Source organism: Bidens hawaiensis, unplaced genomic scaffold (genome assembly GCF_021521415.1).
Source record: "Bidens hawaiensis isolate Kalapana, Puna unplaced genomic scaffold, B.hawaiensis_p1.1 tig00027344_1, whole genome shotgun sequence".
In the NCBI taxonomy this organism is placed as follows: domain Eukaryota; kingdom Viridiplantae; phylum Streptophyta; class Magnoliopsida; order Asterales; family Asteraceae; genus Bidens; species Bidens hawaiensis.
The window spans coordinates 111,177-134,554 of record NW_027505094.1 but is presented as its reverse complement, the minus strand read 5'-3'; the positions used below and the strand labels follow the sequence as shown (position 1 = coordinate 134,554).

The window sequence follows — 23,378 nt, the reverse complement described above, 5'->3', positions numbered from 1 at the left end:
TCGACTTTTTTTCTTTTTGTCATTAGAGACCACCTTCATGGTTTTGTTGAATTTATTTAGGGATTCAACAAGATTGGCGATGTTTACGGCTTCCCCCTCAGCCGGTGACGACCATAAATCGTCGTCAATATAATCTGAATCTAGGTTTGGGTACCAATTTCCAACCATTTTTTTAAAAAAAAGTTGGAAAGATGGGTTGATTTTGGGTTTTATTTTGAAGTTGTGGTGATTGATATGGGTGAAATGGGGTATTTTATAGATGAAAAAAAGGTTTTTTTTAATTAAATAAGAGCCAACGGCTCTTTTAAATACCACCAACGGGTCTTTGCACACTCCCCTATGCCACTTTATGCCCTCCTCTGCCGCTAACCCCATCACGCCTGCTTGGATTTTCGTGCTCGCTCCCTGGATAGCGCGTGGTGTGGTGGTCGCGCCTGGGGGCGCGAGCGGAGTGGCTCTAGCGCCCCCGTTGAAGCCCCACACCCCTCAGCCTAATAAGCCACACTCTCGTAAGGTTTGGGTGATATGGAATAATCCACCATTGTGGTGCCAAATTTATGAACTAAAGTCCATGGCTGCAAACCTGCACAATAGGTATCTCTCTTTTTATACACACACATACTATATATACATACATATTTAATATTTTTCTATAAGGTTTGTGGAGGATATTTGTTATCAAATAAATATAAGATTTTAAGAAAAGTTTTGAATATTATGTGACAATGATGTGTCGTTTTTTATGAGTTTGTTGTTGTAGATGCTATTAGGAGAAGGGATTTATCTTTCACATCTTTGTTTCAAATCAGCTTTCATAATCATTCTAAAAGCTTTTGTAATTCATCTTTATCCTTAAGCACCTGCTAAATAAATAATTAAAATAAATAAAATTAATATAAAAAACACATATAATTAATTTAAAGTATAAAAAGTTGTAAATAAAAATAATATTTTCATTGAATTAGAAAATATTTCAAAGTAATATCTTAATACAAAAAATAAAAAAATATTGTTGCATTTTTATTCCATGTGTTGTTGTGCTCTCTCATGTTTTCAAGCTAGCACCGCATTCAACGGCGCTTCGTCCAAATGATCGTGCGACTTAAGAAAGAAATACATATATTCTTCAATATGTTCTTATGGCACCATGCGCACCTTCTCCTTGTAGCGAGGGATTTTATATTCTAGTTACTTGATGGGTAACTTCTTCACCAAATCCCATTTTTATTCACGTAATCTTAATTACTAAATTCAGAAGCGATCTCAATCAGTTTTGTTGGCAGTGGCGAGGTATAGTGAGGGCTAGAGATGACCCTGGTCCCTGGCCCCTTTTTTTGTGTAGTTGTGTAAATGTACCCGAAATTCATTATACGTAGTGTGAATGCAGTCGTTTTCGACCAAAGTTTTGTAATACATATTGACCCGTCGTGCGTTAGGGGATATTGAAGGCTTTGACCACACGATGGTCAACGATACTTTAGGAGCGTGTGGACCGTCAAGTGAAAGCCCGTGTTTTCCCTTTTTCATTTGGCAATGTGGAGAGATTGAGGTTATTTATATTTTTCATACTTAAAAACGTATTCGATCATTCTTTTTTTTGAGTTAAATTATATTTCAGAAACTGAGTGATACATTCACCGTTATGGAGTTTGATTTCTTGAAATCGTTGAGTTCATGTCACGGGAAAACCAAGGTAGAAATTCACTCGTTTTAACTATTTAGCACATGCACATTATTATTATATATAATAATTAAAAAGTTTGGCGACGCAATCACGTGATTGGTCACCAAACTTCTTATTTGCTTTTAATTTGTTCTACATTTTCAAATTCGTGTCGGTTCGCTGCCGTAAAATACATGTTTTTTTATCGTTGATACCGTCAAGTGATTCAGGCCAAATTTGCGTTAGCTCGGGGTCGCAACTCAAGGATTTTTTCCCCGTGAGTTATTTAAGTCCATCATATCTGGACAAACCCGCGTCAGGTCAAGGCCACAACGCGCCTATATTTTTGGTTTTCGCCGTGGTCTTTTTTATATAAATGCATTTATGAGTCGTAACCTGATACCAACCGAACCCGTGTCGGTTCACCACCCCAACACATGATTTTCTATGTACGATTTAGTGTCGACAACGTCGATTCCGCTGAATTCGCGTTAATTCGCAAACGCAACACGTGGTTTTTTTATCACTTTTTTTTGTCCCTCGATTCCAAAATCAACGAATTCGTATCAGCTCGCAACTGCGACGTGCATGTTTTTTTTTGTTCACCACATTTTAAAATTTTTAATTATGTTAGATTGTTGTATTTAAAAGTGGATGAAATTATCGTTTGCTTTATTTTTTCGGTCGTAACAAGATATCAACCGAAGTGTCATCGGTTCGTAACCACAATGCGTGTTTTGTTATGTTAATTTGTTGTATTTTTGCGTTAACAAAGTTTTTTTTTGGAGGGGAGGGGGATAATTATTGGTTTCGTAACCTGGCACTCATCAAATTCACCTCGACTCGCAGACGCACTGCACGATTTGATAAGTTGTACGAGTACGACTGTGAACTATCAATAACATCAACCCGGTGCAACGCACCGGGAATTTTCCTAGTTAATAATAATATTAACTTTTACGATCGTTATGACAGGTTGAGTTTACTGAGGCGGGAGTGTGCCACGGCTTTGCACTTTGGATAGATTGGGTAATGGATCCAACTAACGACATTGTGATGTCAACGGGACCAGGTTGACCAATGCTTTAATATTTTAGCAAACACGAAACGTGTTTTTGTGATAATATGATATAATTTGTGGTGTCTTTGGTTAGATCAACGGTACTGGAAGCAAGGTTTGAAGCTTCTAGCAGAGCCGTTAAATGTAGTACAACCTGGAATATGTTCAATAGTTATCGAAGCGTATTTTGATGCATCTAGAGGTGAACTTTCCGTCAACAATAGATAGATGATTACAACATTGGATGTTATCAATTTATCATCATCATCACTCAGGTTCACAACAACCTGGTACGCGTTGCATGTTCATGGTTCGTTCGTCTTTGATGAACGGAAAATTTTGAAAACACTTAGGAAAACCGAGGGTTAAAACTATACAATGAAAATTGGTGTATGGTGAAAGCGGTGTAGTTCTGAAAGTTTTTATGGTGAAAGCGGATGCATAGTCTCTGTTTCGGATTTTGGTGAAAGTTTTTATTCGGAATATTAACGAACATGAACAAGATAATATGTTTAGCGTTTGTTAAAGATAAAAAGTATGTTTGGTTGGTTAAGGAAAAGACGACATGAACATAGCCCGTTCATTTAAAGAAAAAAAATATTATCATTTTGATGTTTTTTTATTTAAGTATTGATTGTTTAAGACGACATGAACATAGCCTCTTAACGGGTAACTTTTATAATCATGCTTTTCAATTCATAGACTACCAAATTAAATAAAAATAAAAAACGAAAATATGAAATAAGTAACAAAATGCAAATGTATTCAATCATTGAAATACAGAATCTCTTAGCAGTAAATATGGTTTAATCCAGTCATCACCCGTGAGTCATCTAACAACCAACACGTCAGCATATGAGACATCTATCACGATTCACGAGTCTTATAATATAGGAACAGGCTAGAAGCCAAATATCTATATCCTTGTGTTCACTTGTTGCATTCCTTAATTAATCTCTGTTTTCTTTCTTGTCTTGGTGTTCATTAGCTCATATTTTGGAAGAATAGCTTCATTAATATTTTTGGACTATATATAAAGTGTAACAAGTATTTTTACCCACACGTTACAGCGAAGCAAATTAAATGCATTACATGTTTGAAAGCTACCGTGCGTTGCGGCAGAAATTTGACGGGTAGTAGATGTTTGATTTGTTATGGTAAAAGTTTTGAGGCGAAAGTTTCATCATACTAAAGTTGATGGGCTGGAAAATAAAAATGTGAAACTAAAGTTGAGGGTTAATAAGTGAAATTTTTTATCTTTCTTTAAGTTGTTGGATCTCTCTTTGATTAAGCAATGACAATGTGTGAGTGTGATATTCCGAATCTTCATTACTAATGGAATCAAAATGATTTCTAAATTGTTTAGAAGATCCCTTGAATTGGCTAGAATCATTTACTTAAACAAAACTAAATGTGGTAAAACTGTAATGAATCAAACTTCTCATATTGTATTTTTTATATATTTAACTAGCTTTAGAACCCGTGTGATGCACGAGATATTTAGAAGAAATACAATTAAATTATATAAATTAAATGGTTAAATTATTTTAAAAAATCCTAGTTTTATCAGATTCAATGATTTTATAAGTTCAAATTATATTTTCTAATAGAATAATCATACGAATATGTGGTGTATTTCACGCAGTTTCTTCATAATTACAAAAAAGATGCACCTGGTGATTTTATAAGTTGTAATTATACTTTTAATGAAATACGAATTCTAACAAAAGATAAGTTGTTCCTTACGAATGACAAAAAAATCATCATATATATTATGAATAATGGTATGAAAAAACACCAGCCCTAACACAATGCTATGACAAAATGGTATGAGCTCTTAAAATACTTTGTTTCTTATATGACTCATGTAACACCCTTGGCAAACACAACATCGTCTCACTCTTAGGCTATTCCACATCGGCCGTGGACAAGAGAGATCCTTGGTTCATAAGTAATGTCCCGCCTCTTAACATCACCAACGCGTTTTTGGCAACCAAAAACAAATATGTGATCTCTTCGTGGGCAGAGCGGACAATATTGGTGGTGCGAGGGGCCGGGGTGTTACAGGTGGTATCAGAGCCACTCTTGTGCCGTTCGGGATGATGGGACATGCCTCATCGAGGACGATGAGTCCAAAGGGGGTTGTTTGTAACACCCTTGGCAAACACAACATCGTCCCACTCTTAGGCATCCCACATCGGCCGTGGACAAGAGAGATCCTTGGTTCATAAGTAATGTCCTGCCTCTTAACATCACCAACGCGTTTTGGGCAACCAAAAACAAATCCGTGAGCTCTTCGTGGGCAGAGCGGATAATATTGGTGGTGCGAGGGGCCGGGGTGTTACAGGTTGTCACACCCCTGCCTAAGGCGGAAATGTCGGGGCGTGAGCTGATTGTCACAGCTCTCAAGGTATTATCATGCAATATTTAAATGACAATATCTATTAATTAAATTCAATTTTCAAATAAATCAAATACAAACAAGTACATAATCAAGTATCATACACTTATATTACAAATGATCTTGATTAATTATTTTCTAACTTATATTCTTCACTAAGTCTTCACTAACCTGCATTAAAATTCTACGATAACCTGCATATGCGTATAAAATATAATTTTGTCAACAACACATATTGAGTGAGTAAAACACCAGTTTAAGACACAACACTAATAATATATATAGTACATAAAGAATGATGCAAACTGTTCCAGTGAGAATAAACAGTTAAGCCATATCACATAAACAATTAATCAAAACATAAAGAAAGCAAACCATAAAGAAAGGGCTCAACCAATCCATATAAATGGACATTGGTTACCAAAGCAAGGACTAAATCGTTGCCATAAAAATGGACATCGGTTGCCGAAATAAGCAAGTAGCATTCAAACAAAGCAAGTAAGAAAATAGCAAGTTAAGCATAAACTGATATACACACAAGGATTAACAGTTGCGGTTTTGAATACTATATAATAGATAAATATGATAGATACGCACATGTCCCCAAAAAGGAATAAAAATGAGTTAAAAAGGGGAGTGATTACTCACCTTAGTAATTAAGCAAGAGATACGATTCGTTAAGCTATAAAGGTAGATCAAGCTCTTCGGGACAAATACCGACAAGATATCCTAGTAAAGAATAATTGCGGAAAATAAATATAGATTGAACAATGCTCATAAAGCTAGATAGAGGTTCGGGATTAGATGATCGAGTGCATTCTAACGAAAGTTAAATATTACCTTAGTTTATTATTAATTTTATTAAACAGTATATTTTATTATCCAAGTTTTTATCGTAAATAACATGATTATTTAAAATGCATAAAATACTTAAATAAATATTTATAAAAGTTTTATAGTCTACATAAAGAGATTTGTTTCGTTAAATCTAAAAATATGTTAAATGCATTCACACACACACACACACACACACACACATATATATATATAGTGTTTAACCAAAATTGAATAAAAGATCGGTTTATACGTCGGTTTTGGTAAAATATTGTTTATTTTATATTTACTATTAATTATATTCATTACATAAACCTTTAAACTCAAATAAAAAAAATGATAAACAACCGCGTTATAACAAGCCTCAAAATAAATTAAAGGAAAAAAAATAAGGAAATGAAATGAGAAAATTCCATACCACATTGGTGGAGGAAAGAAATGGAGAAGGAACCACCATAGTATAAATAGGTTTGTAAACTCTTGTCCCACATCGCTAGATTAACAAACTAGTTTCTATGTTAATGTTCTTATAAGGCATATCACACCCAGTGGTCCTAGCGGAGGGTACGAAGCACCCGAACGCGCACGCGCACGGGCTCGGGCGAAGTGCGATGGGCGCAATGCGACGCTTTGATGGCGCACTTTGCACTTCGCACGCTCGCACGCCGCTATTTTTGTTGAAAATTAAAATAAAATAAAAATCCTTCCATCGCTTACCGCGACGGGTTTGGGTTACCCATCGCGTACCGCGACGTGAAGGTTACGCAGATGACACGTGGCGTGCCACGTAGCAGGCCTAAGATGACTCAGTGAAGCTACAAGATGCTTCGCGGTACGCGACGGCTTTTTATTTATGGCCATCGCGTACCGCGATGGGGTTCGAAACTTGCTATAAATAGGAAGTGAACGGGACTTCATTTCTTCGCACAAAATTTCTTTCTTTCTCTGAAAACATACACATACATATAATATTAAGAGAGAGTATAATACCCGAGTGTCGTAACGATACCCTATCTGATCGAAAGAAATATACACGAATCCAAAAGCTCTGCCTGTTAAGGTATGGCATTGTGCCATCGTGTAAAGTTTCTACTCTCGTGATTATCGTTATGATTATTGGTTTTATACTAATCTAGTGATACTACATTGTGTTTATCTTAGGTGCTTAATACCAAGAGGTTTTCTTTAATTGTAAACCTGCAATGTGAGACATTCGAGTTTTTGTACCACTCACATTTGCGTGAGACAACTGTTTTTCCGACACTGCCATGATAATTTCAAAACCTATAAAACTCATGGCAGATGGTCTAAATGTTTCAAATATATTTTTAAAAGTATTTTAAATACATTACAGTGATTAAGTCTCTGTAGACTTACGGGATGGTTACTACTGGTATTGTGGGGTTTTGTATACAAGGCTTGCCTACTGGGCTATTACACGTTACTTATTGGACAAGTGTTAGCCAATAAGTAATATGACCATAGTCATAGATACGGTCGAGTGACAAGTACCTTTCGGTAATTTGTAAGCAAGCAGATGTAAAAACATCTTAATGGTAACTGTAAAATGTGTCATTTTCAAATGAATGTACTCACCAGTATTTCTTGCTGATCAAATATTTTAAACATGTTTCAGGTGACTTGTTAAAGGCAAATGAATGATGCCTGCGGGCTTCCAGCTTAAATAAGTGGCTTGTCACCAGAATAAAGAAACGTGTTTTGTAAATTAGGGTTTAACCCTATAAAACTTATGTTTGTATCAAAAGGGATTAAATTCCCGGTTTTATCATAATAATAATCATGGTGTTTTTATAACTCTGATCATTTTTCCTAACTACGGTTCTGATGAATTTTCCGCTGCAAAATAATTTAATAAACACCGATACCACCAATCAATGTTCACGGCTCCCCATCCCGGGGTATAGGGGTCGGGGGCTGTGACAGCTGAAGTGGTATCAGAGCCACTGGTTTAAGCAATATGGGTATTTTAATAATACATAATCTTAGAAATTAAGAGTTAGGAAATACATGCATTAACCTATGTGTTAACTATACGTATAAAGATTTTAAACACACGTGAAAATAAATACTATTTTCTCTTGGAGTTCGTTGTTTTATTGTTTTTGATTAACAACATGAGTGAGCTAGTTGAAGCTTTTGAACACATATCCGTTAACTCCGCGGATATAGAAGAAGGAGAAGCTAGTCAACAACAACCTGAGCCCATAATCTTTCAAGCCCTACCTGTAGAAAAACCAAAGCCTAAAAGAAGAAGAAAAAGGCTCAGAGTCTGGCAACAAAGATGGAAAAGAAATAAGAAAAGAAAAACCACAGTCAAACAATCAACTCAACCACAACCTGAACAACCAACTCAACCACAACCCGAACAACCAATTCAACCACAACATGAACAACCAATAGAGCCACCACCAACTTTACCACCACCCATGTCAACAATACCAATGGAGGAGAGACTAGGAAGATGCCTAGATGAATGTGAAATCTTTCAACCCATAATCAATGATATAGGTGCAGGAAGCTCTAGCAACCCGAATATGCCATCCCAGGACCCAAATAATACATTTCCTCATGATGATATTATCAGTCAAGCTCAAATGGAGGAATGGTTGACCAATGATTGGCAATATCAAACAATGATGAATAACCCATATGCACCGTTCCAGGCGGAAACCGCAAACTACCCCACCATGACACCGGAGATGACAACAGAGCTCCGTCACTATGGGGAATAATTGGTTGATCACGCCAATAGACTAAGGAATGTTGGGGAGACCCTACTCTGGAAGTTTTACGACCGAGATCCTTATATATAAAGTTACACATATATATATAATATTTATATGTTCATTATCGTAATTTTTTTATAAAAAAAAGAGTGTATGTATGTAACAAAGGTGTGTAGATGTAAAATATAGTTATGCATATATATATATATATATATATATATATATATATATATATATAAAGAGTAAATGTCGCAAAGATCGACGATTTTGACATATTTTGTGCCTACGTGTTATTTATGCGTATGTGTTATTAATATCTTGCTTACCTCATTATTTGATTACGATATTAATAATTCTTTTCTTGTATGTAATTCAGATGTCAAATGAAGATAGTTCTAATCACGAAAACAACCATAATCACGAAAACGAGCACAATCATGAAAATTCCAATCAAGAAATTCATCTGAATATGAATGCTATTGAAAATATGATAGCTCAGAAAATCGCGGAAGCAATTCCTTAATTGCTGATGCTATTAAGCAACCCATTTCTGTAATTAGGCATAAGACTGAGAGTAATAAGCGAAAGTCTAACACTGTGGCTAGTAACAGTGTGAATGGAGGAGGTAGGAACTCATTACCCAAAAAGCAAAAAGTTCGTGGTTGTACTTACAAGGATTTCTTGGCTCTTAAGCCAACCGAATTCTCTGGAAACGAAGGATCAATTGCAGCATTACGCTGGTTAGAAAAGACGGAAGCCATTATAAGAATCAGCAAGTGTGCTGAAGAAGATAAAATATTATATGCTTCTAATCTCTTCGTTAATGAAGCAATAGAATGGTGGAACACAATCCTCCAGTCAAAGGGAAACAACGTTGTTTATACTATGACCTGGGAAGAGTTTAAAGAAATAGTAGAAAGGAAATTTTGTCCTCCTCATGAACGAGAAAAGATTGCTACTATGTTCTTAAACCACGAGATGGAAGGTGTGAAGTGTCGTGAGTATACGACAAAATTCTTCGAATATGCGAGAATGGTGCCGGCTTTGGCTTCGCCAAAATCAGTACTAATTTCTCGTTATATTTGGGGATTAGTAAGTGAAATCCGTGATCTGGTAAAGTCAGCTAGACCTCAGACTATTGAAGAAACGGTCGAGCTAGCGAATACCCTGACAGACGGATTAGTCCGAACTCAGGAAGAAAACAAAAAGAAAGATCTAGCCCAGAAGATTACCCAAGAATTCCGGAAGAAAGGAACAGGGCAATATTATGCTCATCCTTTCTGTAAAATTTGCAGAAAAAGGCATTCAGGAAGATGCTCTTTTAAGAAAACCAAGTATTGCAATTATTACAAAATGGCTGGACATACGGATGAAGAATGTAGAAGAAAGGAAAGTCGTGTTTGCTATAACTGCGGAGAACCTGGCCACATCCGTCCAGAATGTCCAAAGCTGACAAAGGTTCCTGACAACAAAGCAAAGAACACAGATGGACCTAAGAAGAATGCACGAGCTTTTCAGCTTACTGCACAAGAAGCAGCAATGATTCCAGACGTCATTGCGGGTACGTTTCTTATCAATAACGTTTACGCTAAAGTATTGTTTGATTCCGGAGCAAACCAAAGTTTTATAAACACAAAGTTTTGCCAAACCTTAAATCAACCATTAACCAAACTCCATCAAGTCTGCACGGTAGAGACGGCAGATGGAAATTCCATTCAAATTCATGAAGTAATCCAAGAAGAAAACATAAACTTACTAGGCCACCAGTTTAAAGCAAATTTACTCCCAATGAAACTGGCTGGATTCAATGTTATATTAGGAATGGACTGGCTAGCAGCCAATCATGCTCGAATCCTCTACAAATTCTGTTGAAATTCGCGCACCAACAGGAGAAATTATTACAATTCAAGGAGATAAGATGCTCAAGCCTAGAAAGTTTATATCAGTAATGAAAGCGGAAAGCTATCTAAGGAAACAAGGCGTAGTATATATGATTTCAGTAATCATTAGCGCCAAAGGAAAAGAGCTAAAAGAAATTCCGGTAGTATCGGAATATCCTGATATCTTTCCAGAAGATTTACCTGGACAACCGCCTGATCGTGAAGTTGAATTTAGAATCCATGTCATACCAGGAGTAGCGCCCGTTGCTAAAGCACCATACCGGTTAGCGCCAACAGAGATGTTAGAGTTAAAGAAGCAATTAGACGAATTGTTAGAAAAAGGTTTCATACGACCTAGCTCATCACCCTGGGGAGCACCAGTACTGTTTGTCAAAAAGAAAGATGGGTCAATGCGTATGTGTATCGATTATAGAGAATTGAATAAAGTCACAATTAAGAATCGGTATCCCTTACCGAGAATTGATGATTTATTTGATCAACTCCAAGGAGCTCGATACTTTTCTAAAATTGTTTTACGCTAAGGATACCATCAATTAAAAGTGCAAGAAGAAGATGTTCCTAAAACAGCTTTTAGGACAAGATATGGTCATTATGAGTTTACAGTCATGCCATTTGGTTTAACCAATGCACCAGCTGCATTTATGGATATGATGAACCGAATATGTAAACCATATTTGGATAAATTTGTAATCGTTTTTATAGACGATATACTTATTTATTCCAATACCAGTGAAGATCATGTTAAACATCTTCATACACTTTTGACGCTATTGAGAAAAGAGAAGCTTTATGCTAAATTCTCAAAGTGTGAATTTTGGTTACAAGAAGTACAATTTATAGGACACTTGATTAACCATGAAGGTATTCACGTGGACCATTCCAAAATAAAAGCTATTACTAATTGGGAAATTCCTAAAACTCCTACAGAAATTCGAAGTTTCTTAGGATTAACAGGATACTACTGTTTTGGATAAAAATCTGCTAAGGATCCAGTATCCAAATTCGTAAATGTGAGGTATAGTGCTACTTCGATATTATTGGATGCGTAATCGTAATTTGTGTGAACACAGTGATTTAATAACGAGGGAAAAAGCCCTTAACCAAGATAGTCTTACTTCAGTCAAAACTTATCAAGGTAATCTCTGGTCGAACTTCCTCGGTCAAGGATTAACTAAGTAATCGTTGGTCGATTCTTTTCGGTCAAAGATCAACAAGGTAACCTTTGGTCGATGAGTATGTGATTATCGTGGTCTCCGGCACAAAAAACCCTCGGACGGTGAAAACTATCACCGTCAAGTATATTGATAATAAAAAGGTGGTTACAAGTGTGGAGATTATGATCAGTGGTACAATAATTCTAAGTGTGTGAGCTGTGATAGAGAGAATACTCAGGTGTGTGTGTATACAATGTGTCCTATATCTGATCATAATCTCAATTATATATAATAGATAATAACTCAATGGAGTTATTAATAATAAATGCTATTAACTAATTTTCCTAAAAATCCGCCTTTATCTTCAATGTAAACGTAACAGCCACTTTGACCACGTGCTCCATCACTCAGGCTGCGAAATAGGGGGTAGACCAGGTCTTGGAGTCGTTACACTTGATAAATATCAGCCTTCATATAAGAAATAACCGTTAATAGCACCAAATACCGAGGATCCATGATCCTGACATAGCTCTGGAACTCTTCAGAAGGATAATTGATCCAGATACGTAAATATCTTCTTGACTACAAGTTAATAGATAGACTGAGTCTTCTAATCGTTATACCTGCTAAATATTAGATTACACATGAGAACAACCATTAGTAAATAATAAGTACTGTGGATCCTTGATCCTGACGGGATATAGAACACACGCTAAGGAAAACTGATCCAAAACATATGCCAGGATAACATATCCATAGTGTCAAATTTCTGTGCACTAACAACTACAGACACTTCATTCAAAATTTTTCCCGAATAGCAGTTCCTTTAACCAAGTTAACGTGTAAGAATGTCAAGTTTGAATGGGGACCTAAGCAAGAAGAAGCTTTTATAACTTTGAAGCAAAAGTTAATAAATGCCCCAATACTTGCGCTACCAGAAGGAACTGAAGATTTCAAAGTCTGTTGTGATGCTTCTAAATCAGGATTGGGATGTGTATTAATGCAACGTGAGAAATTCATTGCTTACGCATCTAGACAATTAAAGAAGCATGAAGAGAGTTACACAACACATGACATAGAATGGGAGCAATAATTTTTGCCCTAAAGATCTGGAGACACTATTTATATGGTAGTAAGTTTACCGTATTCACAGATCATAAAAGTTTAAAATATATCTTTGGGTAAAAGGAGCTTAACATGAGGCAAAGACGCTGGATGGAAATTCTTAGCGACTATGATTGTGAAATCCTATACCGCGAAGGTAAGACAAATATAGTAGCCGATGCATTAAGCAGAAAAGAGCATGAGAAACCTAAAAGAGTGCGAGCTCTAAGGTTAGAACTTCAAATCAATTTAATTGATGAAGTAAAGAATGCTCAGAAACAAGCAATAGAAGAAAATAATATTGCTGATGAGAAAAGAAATGGTACCATTGATCTACTTGTCAAAGGAAATGATGAAATTCTCCGAATGGGGAACAGGATCTGGATACCAATCATAGGAGGATTACGAGAAAAGATTCTTGAAGAATCTCATAAATCCAAATACACAATGCATCCTGGAAGAGATAAAATGTATCAAGATTTGAAGAAAATCTATTGGTGGATAGGAATGAAAAAGGACATAACCAGTTATGTTTCAAAATGCTTAACTTGTTTACAAGTTAAAGCAGAACATCAAAAGCCATCAGGATTACTTCAACAATTAGAAATGTCAGAATGGAAATGGGAATTAATAACAATGGATTTTGTTACTAAATTACCTACTACAAGAAGAGGTAATGACACAATCTGGGTGATTGTGGATAGATTAACAAAATCAGCTCATTTTATACCAATGAAGGAAACTTTCAAAATGGAACAATTAGCTAAGCTGTATGTAGACAAAGTTGTCTCATTACATGGAGTTCCATTATCCATTGTATCGGATCAGGATAGCCGTTTTACTTCTCATTTTTGGAAAAGTTTCCATGTAGCTGTGGGAACAAAATTAAACTTGAGCACAACATACCATCCACAAACTGATGGTCAAAGTGAAAGGACCATACAAACATTGGAAGACATGCTAAGAGCATGTGTAATAGATTTTGGTGGAAATTGGGATGACCATTTACCACTAATAGAATTCTCCTATAATAACAGCTATCATACAAGTATTAACGCTGCCCCATTTGAAGCCCTTTATGGACGAAAGTGCAGAACTCCAGTATGTTGGGCAAAATTAGGAGGAAAACAATTATCAGGCCCTGAAATCATACAAGAAAGTACTGATAAGATAGATCAGGTTAAGGAAAGATTAAAGACCGCACGAGATCGTCAGAAAAGTTATGCGGATCATTGACGCAAACCACTGGAATTTCAAGTTGGAGACAAAGTGCTACTGAAAGTATCTCCATGGAAAGGAGTAATCCGATTCGGTAAGAGAGGAAAGTTAAGTCCACGATTTGTTGGACCATTTCAGATTCTCAAATGAATTGGACCAGTAGCCTATCAGCTAGAATTACCAGAGGAAATGTCAGGTATACATGATGTATTTCATGTAAGTAACTTAAGAAAATGTTTAGCTGACAAAACACTTGAAATACCCCTTCAAGATATAAAGATAAATGAAAAGCTGAAATTCGTTGAGAAACCTTTGCAAATTGAAGATAGAAAGATCAAGAATCTCAAGCATAAAAGAATAGTTCTGGTCAAAGTGAAGTGGGATTCAAAGCGTGGACCAGAATATACTTGGGAATTGGAATCCGAAATGAAACGGAAGTACCCACACTTATTCCAAGTAAATCTCGAGGACGAGATTCAAAATAAGGAGGGGAGACTATAACAAGCCTCAAAATAAGGAAATGAAATGAGAAAATTCCATCCCACATTGGTGGAGGAAAGAAATGGAGAAGGAACCACCAAAGTATAAATAGGTTTGTAAACTCTTGTCCCACATCGCTAGATTAACAAACTAGTGAGCACTTTATAAGAAAGAAAATTTCTATGTTAATGTTCTTATAAGGCATATCACACCCAGTGGTCATAGCAAAGGGTGCGAAGCACCCAAACGCGCACACGCACGGGCACGGCGAAGTGCGATGGGCGCAATCTGGCGCTTTGATGGCGCACTTTGCACTTCGCACGCTCGCATCGTCGCATTAAGGGCTGCCTTAGTATTTTTGTTGAAAATTAAAATAAAATAAAAATTCTTCCATCGCGTACCGCGACGTGAAGGTTACGCAGATGAAACGTGGCGTGCCACGTAGCAGGCCTAGGATGACTCAGCGAAGCTATAAGATGCTTCGCGGTACGCGACGGCTTTCTATTTATGGCCATCGCGTACCGCGATGGGGTTCGAAACTTGCTATAAATAGTAAGTGAACGGGACTTCATTTCTTCGCACAAAATTTCTTTCTTTCTCTGAAAACACACATATACATATAATATTAAGAGATAGTATAATACCCGAGTGTCGTAACGATACCCTATCCGATCGAAAGAAATATACACGAATCCAAAAGCTCTGCCTGTTAAGGTATGACATTGTGCCATCGTGTAAAGTTTCTACTTTCGTGATTATCGTTATGATTATTGGTTTTATACTAATCTAGTGATACTACATTGTGTTTATCTTAGGTGCTTAATACCAGGAGGTTTTCTTTAATTGTAAACCTGCAAGGTGAGACATTCGAGTTTTTGTACCACTCACATTTGCGTGAGACAATTGTTTTTCCGACACTGCCATGATAATTTCAAAACCTATAAAACTCATGGCTGATGGTCTAAATGTTTCAAATATATTTTTAAAAGTATTTTAAATACATTACAGTGATTAAGTCTCTGTAGACTTACGGGATGGTTACTACTGGTATTGTGGGGTTTTGTATACAAGGCTTGCCTACTGGGCTATTACACGTTACTTATTGGACAAGTGTTAGCCAATAAGTAATATGACCACAGTCATAGATACGGTCGAGTGACAAGTATCTTTCGGTAATTTGTTAGCAGGCAGATGTAAAAACATCTTAATGTTGTAACTGTAAAATGTGTCATTTTCAAATGAATGTACTCACCAGTATTTCTTGCTGATCAAATATTTTAATCATGTTTCACGTGACTTGTTAAAGACAAAGGAATGATGCCTGCGGGCTTCCAGCTTAAATAAGTGGCTTGCCACCAGAATAAAGAAACGTGTTTTGTAAATTAGGGTTTAACCCTATAAAACTTATGTTTGTATCAAAAGGGATTAAATTCCCGGTTTTATCATAATAATAATCATAGTGTTTTTATAACTCTGATCATTTTTCCTAACTACGGTTCTGATGAATTTTCCGCTGCAAAATAATTTAATAAACACTGATACCACCAATCAATGTTCACGGCTCCCCATTCCGGGGTATAGGGGTCGGGGGCTGTGACACGCGTCCAGGGGGCTCTAACCTGCGACCCTGGCCGACTCAGTGAGTTTCAAGACAGACACAACACCAGCTGAGCTAGGATGATTGTTGGTAACCAGACGCAAACAAATACATACATACATACAGAACCAGATTCATCCCCAAATCCATAAGAACCCTAGAATACCCAATTGGTTCATCCAGTTTATAATTGATCGATTAAGGTTAGGGTTAACGATTAGCGACACCAGGCGAATTTAAACATATAACTTGTTACCTGTAACGACGTAGCTTGATGGGTCAATTGCTCCATATAGCCGTCGGCCAAGAAGGGATCAAAACAAGTATTCAACAGCAGCGAAATTTAATTATATATGGGCGTTTGATTAGCGATGGACATAAGAACGTATTGATGAGTTTAATTGAATTATGGTGCACGGTATAAAGTATTTTTATAAACGATTATCGAACGGTGTAGTATACGCTAATACGTATCATATACGATCCAATTTCCAAATTAAAAGGGTCGGTTAGGCCGAATATGGCATGGTAAAAGATTACTCTAAATCAATTTCAAATTAGACGCGAGAATTGTGGTTCAAGCAAATCAAACGGGTCACGGTTAGGGGTTAAACAGGTTTGGGTAATTGGGTCTAAATTATAATAAGATATTTAGTATTTGCAATTTAGTCCTTGGAGTTTAAGGTGGGAACAAAGTTGGACAAAAGTTCAAGTTTGGGTTAATTTTGCCATGATTTGAGAGTTATAACTATATTTTACATAAACAATAATAAAATAATAATTAATCTTTTCGATAAGCGTGTTATTTTAAATAAATAGCCCGAACGTCGAAACAAGTCGGGTATTTAATAAAAATATATATATGTGAAAACCCGAGTTGTTGCAATTCAACCTTGTGTGCCTACATATTCACCGTAACATCATCATCAGAGTTGCCTTCATTATTCACACCTATGTCTACTGGATGATTAACCACTACCGCCGTTGCCGTCACCACAATCACTATCACTATTACTACTATTATCACGTCATGGTAACAATGTGTGTGTGGGTGGGTGGGAGGGGGGGGGGGGGGTCCCAACATGTCAACTAAACACCTCCATTTCGTTAAACCACCACACCTTTGTTAACATGGGGCGCCAAACTTCAATACCCTCTTCATTATGGGGTTAATGGTCCCAAGATTTAAGGTGGGGCCACTTGCAAATGAACCAATCACATATTCTTATTATTATTTATTGTTTACTTAATATCACTACACAATTGTTAAAGAGTGGGTTGGCTAAAGTCCCACTAACTACATGGTAGTGACGTGATATTTTAACACACCCTTTAACATCAACAACTGCATATAGCCTCGAATTTTTTGAATTTGTGGTCGGGAGAATAAGTGTTTCTTGGCATTTTATGAAATTGTTGTACAAAAATAGGTGTTCGCTACTATGAGTAGCAAACTCATACAAAAGTTAACATTAGATTTTTGGTGTTCGTTGTTGTGGCAAACAAACCCGTCGAGCTCACTGGTGTATGGTGGGCAAGCAAAATCTAGAAGCCAGAGAAGTGCCTCGTTGACAAGCAAATACAAAAATTCTTTGTCAGCTTTCACATGAGTTCACATCGCCTTATGTTCACACACTTTAAGAAAACGTATAGAATCACTGTCATTCTATAAATCACCTAGATAGCCAAGTTTTAACTAGCGCGTTGTAAGGTAATTAAAAATAAATTAATAGAAAAACTAAAAAATAAGTTTGATAAGTTATTATCGGGTGAACCCTACCCACCAACTGGTAAAGATGATGTTTATGGGCTACGGCCATTAGCCTTGACGCCCCCTTTAACTCACCCAGCACGGTGTTAAGGGCGTTATAGAGCTGATGTGGCCCTCCCTTGGCGCCCCTAGCCCACAATAGACAAAAACTCATGACATGAATAAAAACCTTATCCACATGCACCCTTCAATGCGTACACATGATGGTTTCGTGTATCAAATAGAAAAAAGCCATCATGACATTATCAATTATTAGTTTTGTACAACAAAAGTTTGTCTGGATCCTTAACGTCAGTCAGTACTCCAATCATCTTATCACAATACTCACTCAATAAAACCTTGATCTTATAATATTTTACAAAATAAGTTTTATTATTTTTGTATTCACTTATAGTTTTTTAAGATAAACCAAGTTCGTTTTTTTTCTCATGATTAATGTTTTGAAAAGTGTAAACTAATTAATAAGCAACGGCCGGATAAATGTGCATATATAAATATATGGTTTGGATCAAATACAAAAGAAATTAGCGTGTTAATTGTGATAATCAAGTAGAGTAATTATATATACAAATAGAGTTATGTAATTACATCATAGAGGTTATTACTTGTATATATACTTGTATATATAATTAATTACTCTAACTAATTCTCACAATTAGCACGTTAATTTAATTGGACGTCAACTTTTCCCTATAAATATATTGATCTTATTATAACTTTTGAATCGATAATAATAGTGCTACAAAAAAAATATCCAAGATTAATCATCTTTGGTATATGAAGAGGAATGACCAGGATTAACCACGAGTATAATATTAAACAAGTTAGCCTAACCCGTCAAGAAGAAAAAGCAGAACGGGATGACATTTAATTCTACAATCTCTTGTGGTCCCTCAAGAGGACAAAATGAATATTTACTTTCAAACAATAGGATTATATACGTCATAATCACATTTCGTTAGGCCGTTGAGGACCGATAAACGTGATCGATGACATCAACATGCTCTCCATTTCTATAAATACCATAGTTTAGAAAGAACTCAGACATGCTTTCTTACTCACTAATACTTTACTCTCGTACTTATTCTCAAAAGAAATTCCTAATGACTCTTCTGTCGGATGACGGTTACAGGAAGAACCCCCTTTCTATGACAAGGCTGATAATAGATGTTTTGCATGCTTAGTTGTGGGTATTTGATAACGCTCTCACCAGGAAGGTTTCCTTGGAGAACGGATCCGGATATCGTTTCATCCATATCAATCCGGATTCGCTTCTTCATTTTATTTATTTACTAAATTTTATTTACTTATTAAAAAAATAAAAAAAATACTTTTGAATAATCATTAGTACTATAAAAACTCTGTAAGATTAATCATCATTGGTATATGTAAGTGGTTTTTCTGTGTCTGATAAGGTTTTACTTGCACGAATGTGTAAAATTATTCGTGTATCTAATTTTTGTGTGTTATCATACATCTCTTGAAAGTGTATGAACAGAATCCAATTTTATCTTTCTACTTTTAGGTAAAAATACATTACGTATGTAGTGTATTCAGTTTTAACTTTTTTTTTACTTTATCTTCTCTTTTAAATAATTAACACAATACATAAAAATAGAGTAAATACATTGAATTATTTAACGTATGTTATAGCCACAAGCATATCAATTAATATGATTTACTATCTGATAGTAAAAATGTACCCAAAGCATTAAACTTCAATGAATAATAATTGTTGACAATCATATTTCATATGAAAAATCCGATGACTTTAGTCTTTACATATCACACTTACGATGTTTTCTAGTGTCGTCGTTCAGTAATGGAGATGTCAAACGATCGACATACATTGCTTGATGTATGATAGTAGCAATTCCAAAAGGCGATTGTAGAGATTAATAAGAGTTGATCGAGTATTAACACTACTACAGAAGATGTTCCTTAGAAGCGGTTTTCATGTGCCTTAGAAGCGGTTTTGGACCGCTTCTAAGCTCATCGCTTCTAATAGATTTTTAGTTTCGTTTGAAGCGGTTTTGTTTATTCAGATTTATTTTGAAGCGGGCTTTGCTTTGAAGCGGTTTTCCCCTAAAAACCGCTTCTAACACTCAAATAAATCCAGCAAGAATTAACAGCTCTGAATACAAATTAATCTAGCTTATACAGCCCTTTATACAGCTCTGATTAATACCAAAATTATACAAATCTAGATATTAAGCAAAATAAACAGCTGCATATATATATATAATGTTTCCAAAATTATACAGCATTTCCAAATTAGATCAAAAGTACTTAAAGAATACAAGTTTTCAAAATTCAACATCAAAAGCATACAAATCTAATTTAAAGTGGGCTTGTTCGCAAACAATCTATCAAAAAGCGGCGGCATCACTCCCATTATGGTATCATCAATCTCCTTGAGCTTAACAAATCCCGATTCATGCCAAATCTAAAAACAAATAAATAAAGTTAGAATAACCGAACAAAACCACTCTTATATATAAGAACCCGACAAACGTTAACAAAAAACAACCCATAAACGAAAACACAAAACAAAAAGCATGGCCTTCATTTTAAGTTTTGCTCTAAAACCGAACCCGACCCAAACAAACCCAAGCCCGAATAACCAAACGTATATTGTTACTAATCCCAATTGACTAGAATACCCTTGGTAACCAAAATTAACCTAACATGCGGTTATAGAAATATTTTGTACATACTACAACTGTATTTTCTTTTATGAGGTCTATTTGTTACTTTTTGTGACATTTGAATATTATATATGTGTATATCTGTTTTGATATTAATCATATTTGATGCAACATCCAGGAGCTTTATTTGAACATAAGCCACATATAAACTCTTCTCTCTCATCAAAAAAAATATAAATCAGTAACACATATATACCTTGAATTCCTCGCTCAACCTGTACTCTTTGAACTCTTGCCACTTCTAAGCATGATCTTCTTTGACTTGTTGTTTTCGATTTTCCAATGAGCCTAATCATTTAAAAATCAAATGTTAAATGAATAATTGACAAATATTTCATGATTACAAATTTAAAAATACGAATTACAATACCTTAATTTCCAACCATAGTTTTTCCCACACTTCCTTTGGAACATCTTTACTTTTAAGATGATACGGAACCCTTGTTCTCAATTCTCCTCCAAGCCAAGTAGCATATAGAGAGGCATTGGCACCCCTCGTTAAGTAGTTTTCATCAAATTCAAGTTTTAAATCATCATTGTCATCAAGTTTCTTTGATGTTTTTGCAACACGCCGTTTGGTATTTTTGGACATGACTATAATATTAAAGGAAAAAATTAATTAGAATGTTACAAAACAACAGTTTATTAAAGGAAAAAAAATCCAACAGTTTCTAACATTTTGCTTGCAGACAAGTTGCAATTTTCATGTGAACAGGCAAATTGGAACAACTTGTGACTAATTTAATCAACAATGAAAGACACCCTTTTGACTAATTTAATAAACAATGAAAACAACAGATGGCATATTCACAAACACCTTGTGGGTATTAAATAATTGACGAACCGACAATCTAGAGACCACATGCCTTTTCATGAAATTCTAACATATAAATAGCTCCAAATAGTTATTCTAACATATAAATTCTAACATATAATGTAATGATTTCTGTTACAAAGGAAGGCATAAAGTTTTCCACCAAAGGTGAAATTGGTACTGCAAATATTGTGTGCAGACAAAACACTTCCGTTGACATGAAAAAGATATTCAATAATCATATGAAAAAACAAACCTTTTGAGGTGAAAAAGATTATACGAATTCTGATTACTTTTTCGTGTACACTTTTGCAGCCAGAAGAAGCTTCGTTAGGAGAATAGATTTGGGGTTTGGGTTTCACTTTGAAAGAGAAGACGGGTTTAGGGTTTCACTAGATTTGGGGTTTCGTTAGGAGAATAGATTTGGGGTTTAGGGTTTCACTTTGAAAGAGAAGACGGGTTTAGGGTTTCACTAGATTTGGGGTTTCGTTAGGAGAATAGATTTGGGGTCTAGGGTTTCACTTTGAAAGAGAAGACGGGTTTAGGGTTTCACTAGATTTGGGGTTTCGTTAGGAGAATAGATTTAGGGTTTAGGGTTTCACTTTGAAAGAGAAGACGGGTTTAGGGTTTCACTAGATTTGGGGTTTCGTTAGGAGAATAGATTTGGCGGGTCTAGGAGAAAAGGGTTTTGAAAGATTATTGTTGGAGTGAATTTTAAAAATGAAATCTGGAAGGCTTTGAAGCGGTTTATTAAAAAAAACCGCTTTTAATCTTTGATGACTCCACTTAGAAGCGGTTTTTAGAACCCACTGCTTCTAGTCAGAAAATAGGACCGCTTCTAAAGCATAGGTTCTGTAGTAGTGTAATTAGAGAAAAACTGAACATATAATGGTAGTAGTGTAACGTTTGGCTTCTCATACCAGACATTATTGTTCATTTTGTTCTCGATGGATAGCTCATCCAGAAACTCACGAATTTGTTTTGGTTGCCTCGGTGAAGAATTCCCGAATGGCACCCATCCTAGTACAACTTCACATTAGCACGCTTAATTGTATAGTTTTCATGTCCTCCAAAGCCAACAAAGCCTAAAGCGCGTTGATGATATTAGAGACAAAACATCACTCTAAATTATAGTTATGAAGAGTTTCTCTTGTCCACGTCTGATGTTACAGTTGATCATTAATCTTCTCTGTATCATTACATGTAGAATCGAACGTAATCAAACCCTAAAGTATAAAGAGCCTTATATTTATTGGTCACAACTCACAAACATCATATTATTTATTTAACTACTTATCCCCCACTTGTGGCCTAGTGGTAAAAGATTTGGGTTCTCCGGTGGAGACTCAAGTTCAAATACCACTTGTGTCACATTTGGGGTGAATATTGGCAATGAAGGATTTAAGTTATGCCTTGTGCCAATGTTGTTAGTTCGAACCATGAGCCCACCTGGATTTTCGTCCCACCGTATGTTACGCCAGAGGGTTCTGCTCTTGTGGTGGCACAACGATTGTCAAGTGACAGTCGGCGGTATGGTTTCCCGGGGGAATGCCCAAGCCAAACTCTAAAGCCAGCGTTAGCCTGATTAAGACAAAATATTCTGACCAGAGTGGGGCATCGGGGCTCTTCATATTTGAAAAGTGCGGTAGCCTAAATACAAGAAAGTCGCCGTTCTAAAAAAAATTTTGTTTAACTACTTTTTAACCCATTCTTAACTAGTGCTGACTTAAATCTAATGTGTATACATATGTAGACACACTTTACTTAACACAAGTACACAACACAACCTATCAAGTATCAACACCCTATTTTCTCTCACTTCAAAGCTAGCAATGGGCTTACACTTGCTCGTAGGGTTTTGTAAGCTTTATGGTGGGACTACTCCATTTTTGGCCACCATGGCATGGCCATTCTTTTTAAAAGTAT

General features: G+C 35.9%; 1 protein-coding gene and 1 long non-coding RNA gene across 2 annotated transcripts; one reads left to right on the top strand and one right to left on the bottom strand.

The window, feature by feature from the left end:
• The first annotated feature begins 1,428 nt into the window (after window positions 1-1,428).
• Window positions 1,429-3,112, top strand: LOC143610657 (protein arginine N-methyltransferase 7-like). Its single transcript, XM_077085070.1, has 4 exons — window positions 1,429-1,549; window positions 1,619-1,693; window positions 2,639-2,735; window positions 2,818-3,112. Exons 1-4 carry the CDS (start codon window positions 1,463-1,465, stop codon window positions 2,949-2,951), a joined length of 393 nt encoding a protein of 130 aa, XP_076941185.1. The 5' UTR covers window positions 1,429-1,462; the 3' UTR covers window positions 2,952-3,112.
• A 17,082-nt stretch (window positions 3,113-20,194) lies between these two features.
• Window positions 20,195-21,799, bottom strand: LOC143610655 (uncharacterized). The gene is made up of 4 exons (XR_013149630.1): window positions 21,709-21,799; window positions 21,009-21,232; window positions 20,835-20,926; window positions 20,195-20,376 (listed from the first exon to the last, which is right to left on the bottom strand). It is a non-coding gene; the product is annotated as an uncharacterized LOC143610655 (long non-coding RNA).
• Window positions 21,800-23,378: the final 1,579 nt, after the last annotated feature.